We start from the raw sequence: 7,291 nt of genomic DNA, 5'->3' as shown, positions 1-7,291 counted from the left end.
TATGTAATTACACTTTAAATGCTTGAATAAAACTCATTTGGATACATATTGTAATCGCTATAAGTTGTTGAGATTGGAGTTAGAATAATGTTGAATTTGACTATAGAGAAACATGATCAAATAATTTTTTTTGGGTGACTAGGGAAACACGATCAAATCAAATTTCTTTTTTTTTTTGTTGACACCGTAGCCCATTTGTTAGATGACTTGTTATATCTCTAAATTTACATTTTCGAATGACATTTTACAAATTTTTGCGCATCCTTACAAAAACCAAACTTTGGACCTTAAAATATGATTCCATGGACGCTCTTAGGCTACGATTGTAACTGTCAAAAATTCAAGAAGCAAAAAAAAAGAAAATTTTAGTACAATTAGAGGGGAGCAAGGGCTAGTCACCGGGTGAGACAGAGGAGCTTGTGCTACATTTACAATACATCAGAGAAAATGAGAATTAGAGGAGGTTTCTCTGGCCTCAAAATCCAGCTCCAAAGCTCTCACTTTCCATTGCCTCTCCTTCTTTGCTTGTTCTCAGAGCGCGAGCTTCATGTTCTCTGAAATTCCAGTGCAAGAGTAATGACCCCGCTGCTTGAGCACGACTACATTGGACGATCGGAAGTCTGCTTGTCCCTTGAGAGTTCCTCCTACAGGCTTGCAGACGGCGATGAGGAGAACCTCCGGGGGACGGAGCTCCGACTAGGGCTTCCGGGTTCTGAGTCTTCGATGCGCAAGGAGAAGGCGGGACTTTCTCTCGGCTTACAGCAGCCCAAGAGCTTCGCTGCCGGTGCAAAGAGGGTTTTCTCTGACGCGATTGATGGAAACGTTAAGTGGGGTTTCTCTGGGAGGGGTGGATCGGAGGTGGAAATGGAGAAAGGTGGCACCTTGTTCTCTCCTAGGGCTTGCGGTGGCAGTGGAAGTGAGGTTTCTGGAAAGGCCATGCAGGTGCAGGAGAAGAAGATTCAAGGGCCATCTGCTTCGAAGTAAGTTCAGGAGCTTGAAATCAGGGTTTACTTTCCTTCTGTTTAATGCTTGCTTGGGGTCTTCCTTGAGGATGGTTTCCTTAGTAATTAGGAAACAGACATCCAGCTTTCTGTGTGGGAAATCGATGAGATATATTATGAATATTGTCCCTATTTCGTGACATTTATCAACAGGATGATTGTTGTTCTGCCGTTGCTCTTCCTGAAGGGAATCGAGAGAAAAAATATTAAGGGTTTACTTCTTGTTTTCTCTGTCGCCCCCTTTTTTTTTTGATGTAATAGGAAGTTTTTTTTTTCCTGAAATTATGAGCTTTCTAGTGCTAGAATTTATAAATGATTAGCCTTTTTTTTTCCATCTCTATGATCTTTGTTCAGTTTTACTGCTCATTACCTCATCGTTTGTTTGATGTTTAATCTCAATTCATTTGCTTGAAGACTTTGGGGAAAAGGAGATGAAGAATCAGTTATTAGTACTGAGGATTTGACTCTTTCAGTTTCTTTTTTGACGTTGTTCCATAAATGATGCACGTAGATTTTCTGTATGGTTTGACCAATTATCAAGGGGAAATAATTAAGATGGAATACTCTAGCTAAGATTAAATCAGGATGCTAGACACTTCTTTTGAACTACAAGGTTTTTTATTTTTTTTGTTTTTCTATCAAGTAAGATGATATTTTTTGTGTTCTGAAATAGAAAGGAATTCCTTGCGATCTGTTAGTAAATAAGGTTTTTTTTTTTTTTTTTTTGCTAAGTTAACTTCAATAAGTCTTCATTCTAGTGCAATCCTGTATTACTATCCTTCCTTCAATTGTTTTCCATTTTAATGCTTTTTGGTTTTTACCCCTCTATTTCATCCCCAATTTTTTTTTTTTTTTAAATTACCATTCTCTCAGTTTTCCTTAACCTTTTTTCCTTCATTTTTTATTTTAATTTATTGCTACTCGTTTTTAGATCCACTATACAGCTTAGGCTAAAGGTAAGATGTCTTAATTTCTATAATTTGTTTACAGGGCGCAGGTTGTAGGTTGGCCACCAATCCGCAGCCACCGCAAGAACACTATGGCCACAAGCCCATCCAAGAACAGAGGTGATGCAAATGGAGGATTCCTCTACGTCAAGGTTAGCATGGACGGAGCTCCCTACTTGAGGAAAGTTGACCTGAAGACTCACTGCAACTATAAGGATCTCTCTACAGCTCTTGAGCAGATGTTCAGTGGATTCACCATTGGTGAGCTCTCTGATATTTACTAACGATTCTTAAGAATCATAAGGTCGGGGATAAGGGTAGAATGCGCCTTTATGTCTACTTTTTCCTTGTGTTTGTCATTTAATTGGGGGATGCGTGCATAATTAATGGGTTGTGGTTTGGTTTAATTAAAATTCTGTATTACACTAATTGACACAAAGCTTAATCCCATTGCACCTGAATAAATAAGAAAGTATCAATGAATGTGATGTTTAGTCAATCTAAGAAACATTTATTGCACTTCCACTGTACCTTCGCTTGTATTAGTAGGGGTGTAAACGAACCGAACACGAACGAACAAAGCTTGTGTTCGTGTTCGGTTCGTTTAAAATTTAGTTTGTTTGAAATAAGCTCGTGTTCGTTTCTTAACGAACGAGTCGAACACGAACCGAACGCGAGCTGTTCGCGAACGACGAGCCAGTTTGACATCCCTAATATTAATATATAAAAATAATATTATATATTAATTATATAACTTATATTATATAAATATACAATATCTATATTAGTATATTACTACTATAGTATATTAATATATTATTATTATTATTTTATTATATATTATAATTTATAAAATTTAATGTTTTAAAATATAATAAATTTTTTATATATAATTATTTTATATTATTTTATATTTCAAACAATAACGATTCGAACACGAACGAACGCATCACTGTTCGTATTTGGTTCGTTTAACTAACCGAACGAAAAAAATTTGTTCGTGTTTGTCTCGTTTACTTATCGAACGAACCGAACACGAACTCATTGACGAACCGAACACGAACTGTTCGCGAACAACGAGCTTTTTTGACAGCCCTATGTATTAGTATATTTTATATGGTATCCAGCAATGATTACACAACTTCAACCTTAATTTTGGTTGCAAGTTTGACTTTGCAACTTAGATTCACTCAATGAAGACTAAAGATAGCTCTTTAATTTTTGGAACTTAATGAATTGAGCGCTAATTCTCTTTTTGATACCTCTTTGGTTGGATTTACCTTCTAGTAAATCTGTACTACACTGAGGAGCTTACTCTACTTTATGAATTGTGTTGTTTCAGGCCAGTACGCATCTCAGGTTGGGCGGAGTGAAAGCTATTTGGCAGGTGTTCTTAATGGCTCAGAGTATGTGCTCACATATGAAGACAAGGATGGTGATTGGATGCTCGTAGGTGATGTTCCATGGGAGTAAGTTCACGTTACTCTTGGTATGAATCTTTGGTTGTGGCTTACATGATAAACTAACTAAAGATTATTAGTACATTTATTTATAAACTCTTAGATTTCTTTTGCCAAAAGAAAATTATGACTGTATAATAGTCTTTAGGTACGCAGAGGAGCAGTTAAAGATAAATTTTTATGCTCCAAGCTTCCGGATTCGTTTGTCCTCGTTAATAAGTTACTTTTGCTTTGCTTTGCTTTAGGAAATAATAATTTTGTTAGCTTTTCTTCTTCTATAGATAGGACTCAAATTGTTCCAGACTGTGCTAGCCATCATATATAGTTTGCTGAGTATACAATTTATTATTGATTTTTTATTTTGTTGTGTGAATTTCAGGATGTTCATTGATTCCTGCAAAAGATTGAGAATTATGAAGGGCTCAGATGCAATTGGACTTGGTATGTTTCTTAAATAAGTATTATGGCCAATGGAAATAACTGGCTTCTTAGGATGCTCGAGTCTGTTTTCTGAGAAATAACAAACCATATGTATTTATGCTTGACTTCGGCATTACAAAATGTTTTACGTTAATATCATCAAATTTACTGTAACTAATCTAAAAATGCATACCAGTTCGATAATTATTAATGAGCTTTAGATTCTTTTGGTTTGCCTTCATTATTATACTTTTTTATGTTCTGGAACATCTGTTTTCACCTTTACAGTTCATGTTTTCTGAAATTGTAAATTATTTTGCTTAGATGTTTTCTATGATCTTCGAAAACTTTTTTTCAAGATTTTGATCTGTTTTCTTACAGCTCCAAGAGCCATTGAGAAGAGCAAAAATCAGGACTAGCATTGCAACAGCTGATACTATGGAACTCCAATTGAAATCATATGGCTTTAAAGTTCTCTCCCGAAACTGAGAAGTTCAAGGGTACAAGTTAGTTTGTGTCTAACTATGTATTTTAGTGTTTTTTTTTTAAAATTTTTGTTTCATATGTAGCCCTGAAACTTCCAACTAGCATCCTTAGTTGCCCAAAAAGATGCCAAATTTGTCAGCTCCTGTGTTCCTCATTGGTGTTTTTTTTTGTGTAAATGGCCTGTTTGCTTCTATGATAATGTTTAATACTGTGCACTATTCCATTAAAATACTGTTCTCCTTCATTTACTGTACTTATATTTTTTTTCTTGCTAAAATTATCTGTATGCCATTCCATCAAATACTGTTCCCCTTCCCCAGTCCTCTGGAATAAGTTTCCATCTGTACATGTGAGCAAGCCATGGTTGGCAGGAACAATCATTTTTCTTGTGACCAGCGAAGTTGGTTTTGTTTGATCAGTTTCCATGTTCAGTTTCTCTTTCTCCATCATTGTCAATTCTGCCATGAATGTTTTTTCCTTGTAGCAACTGTGCTGCTCTCTTTTAGGAGCACTTTCAAACACTAAAAGCTCTATCATTCAACTTTATAAATTTTCTAAGCACCCAAGTTCAAATTCTTATAAAATTTTTATGAGTTTGTGTTGAAAAAAGAAAATATCTTGCTAATTCTATTTATTTTGTTATTTTTTTTTGCTTGGAATAAAAATATAATGGGAAAACAAAACATGATTTTAATAAAGAAAAAAGGACTTTTTAGCTCGTCTAAAATATCGGCCTTTTCCTTTGGAATGATGCCTCCTTTTCTGTCTGCTGGTATTGGGCAAGCATCTGGAGCGTTGTGCATTGCATTCATCAGATCTTATTATAATGTCCCCCTTTGGTTTACTCGAGATTTTACTTTGGCATTTTTCATATATTTTAATTTATTATTATTATTTTGCTTCTCCCATCTTAATTGTGTGTATTACTTGCTAAGAATTGTGGATTAAAGTTGATAAAAATAGGCATAATGCCTACTTTTTAAGTATAATATTAGTGTTTTTTTTAATATTAGATATGGCATTAGTTTCTTATGCGAAATGTATGACTTAACGCATTTTCTAAAATAAATAAGATGCAAATTTCTTAAAGCTTAATAGAAGAAGGGTAATAAACTTTATTCTATTTGATAATCTAAATTAATTGAAAACAATATTCTCTAAGAGTAATACAAGGACAAGCCTTTAAGTGGGGTTGGTTATGTAAATCCTTTTTCTCCATTATGATCTATTAAGTGTCATATTTTCATTTAATTTTAGTAAATTAAGGTAATTTTTTATACACTATGCTCAAGTCTTTTTAGGTGTGCTTTCCTTTATAACACAAGCTAAATCTAAAATATGTACTCCTTATCGGGGTCATCGGATGATCGACGTTTGATGTGATTAAATCATCTAAAACGGCTCTAATCATGTTGGCTATTGGAACTAAGTCTAAGCGGTACTTTTCGATTACACAATGATCTCGATTCATTCCTTCACTTCAACCATCCAATTTATATTATATTAGTAACATCCCCATTTATATCACCATCACTATTAACAATAAATCTGAGATATAAAAAATGTTCGCCCCTTTTAGTGACTTGATACTCCGTTGTTACATCCTCAACTCTAGATTTTTTTTTCTATAAAATTACATTACATGTGTTTAGCTTTTTATCTACTCAAATGAAACCCTTTAGACTCTAAAGTTGACCTTCATAATTAAAGTTTTTTTCCCGAACTCTCTCTAGCCTTCTCCAGAAGAAGGATATCATCAACGAAAAGCATACACCAAGGTGCATTTGTTGGCCTCCATTTTTAATGCCATACACACTTGACGTCCTTTCGAGGGACTAGGGATCATATCATGTTCTTGTATAATGTCCCATCGCTCAAGGAATCCGTAGAGAATTAAACAAGCACATCTTGTACCAGGCTAAAGGGGCTAGCACTGCTCTGATCATGCTCGAAAGCGGCTAATGTTGGTGGACATTGGCCTGCCCAAGATAAGGCGAGCCTGACGATCATTATGATGTTTGGAGGCATTTATGACTTCTCAACTCGAACAAGTCATAAACCCGCTTGACAGGATTTTGGAGTTCAAAAAGGTTTAAGGGCCTACAACAGGTGTAGTCATGCCTAGCCTTTGGCGTGACTACGCCAAAAAAGGTGTGACCATGCTCAAACTGCAAGGGATTCACGACCCATTTTTTACGAGCGTGACCACACTTAGTTTGGGTGTGACCACGCCAGCTTAAACAAAGGCACCCGCAACACTTTTCAACGGGAGTGACCACACCTGCCATAGGGTGGCCACACCAGCCAAACAGAGCATCCGACGTAATTATGTTGGTGCGTGTGCATGGACACACCAGTTTAGTTCATTCGCACCCCTTTTATGCTCTAGTCCCTGAATTTTTGTCGGTAGTGCTGTTTAACTATCTGATAAGCCATTTTTGTTCAATTTGAAGCTTGAAATAGTATCTGGAGCTACCTTAGCTCACACCAAAAAGGAAAAGGGGTCATCTCTGAACTTGAACCAAGGGATATCAGCTTCCTTGGGCAAATCAACAAGGATCCGACCATTTCGCGAGCTCTAGAATATGAGAGGTCGGGAGAGAGCATAATGCTTCCAGGGAGCCTTCATCTTCCTCAACAAGAGGAACCCTAGGAAGCCTTCTTCTGCTTCTTCTCCTCGTCCTCTTTTTCCTTCTCCTTATTCCTTTCCTACGTCTTCTTCTTCTGATGTCCTTTTGTGAGTTGAGCTCGGGAAGGCATATGCGAAAATCAATTCTGAAGAGGAAAGCTTCTTCCTATCTTTGGAGAAGGAGAAGATCGATGACCTATTTTTCCTCTTTGGCAATGAGAGCTTCTTCACCGCTTCAGCGTAGGAGATTAGTGTAAGCTTTGTCATCCTCGCCGTGAAGGAACTTGGATAAGCTCAGAGAACAGATCATCAACCACCGCTTCACTGAGAAACTCTGAAAACCTTCGT

General features: G+C 36.3%; 1 protein-coding gene across 1 annotated transcript; it reads left to right on the top strand.

The window, feature by feature from the left end:
• The first annotated feature begins 326 nt into the window (after positions 1 to 326).
• On the top strand, positions 327 to 4,567 carry LOC110021236 (auxin-responsive protein IAA3-like). The gene is made up of 5 exons (XM_020719650.1): positions 327 to 980; positions 1,992 to 2,209; positions 3,291 to 3,417; positions 3,788 to 3,849; positions 4,210 to 4,567. The coding sequence occupies exons 1-5, from the start codon at positions 577 to 579 to the stop codon at positions 4,245 to 4,247; spliced, it is 849 nt and encodes a 282-aa protein (XP_020575309.1). The 5' UTR covers positions 327 to 576; the 3' UTR covers positions 4,248 to 4,567.
• The last annotated feature ends 2,724 nt before the right edge of the window (positions 4,568 to 7,291 follow it).

This window comes from Phalaenopsis equestris, unplaced genomic scaffold (genome assembly GCF_001263595.1).
Source record: "Phalaenopsis equestris unplaced genomic scaffold, ASM126359v1 Scaffold000124, whole genome shotgun sequence".
Lineage (NCBI taxonomy): Eukaryota > Viridiplantae > Streptophyta > Magnoliopsida > Asparagales > Orchidaceae > Phalaenopsis > Phalaenopsis equestris.
This window is presented reverse-complemented; position numbering and strand designations above follow the sequence as displayed.

What these genes read in the sequence shown, in the direction of transcription:
- LOC110021236 (XM_020719650.1), top strand. Translation starts at nt 577, where the DNA reads ATGACCCCGCTGCTTGAGCACGACTACATTGGACGATCGGAAGTCTGC. An exon ending in CAAGGGCCATCTGCTTCGAA is followed by an intron (nt 981 to 1,991) that starts GTAAGTTCAGGA and finishes ATTTGTTTACAG; the next exon opens with GGCGCAGGTTGTAGGTTGGC. An exon ending in GTAGGTGATGTTCCATGGGA is followed by an intron (nt 3,418 to 3,787) that starts GTAAGTTCACGT and finishes TGTGAATTTCAG; the next exon opens with GATGTTCATTGATTCCTGCA.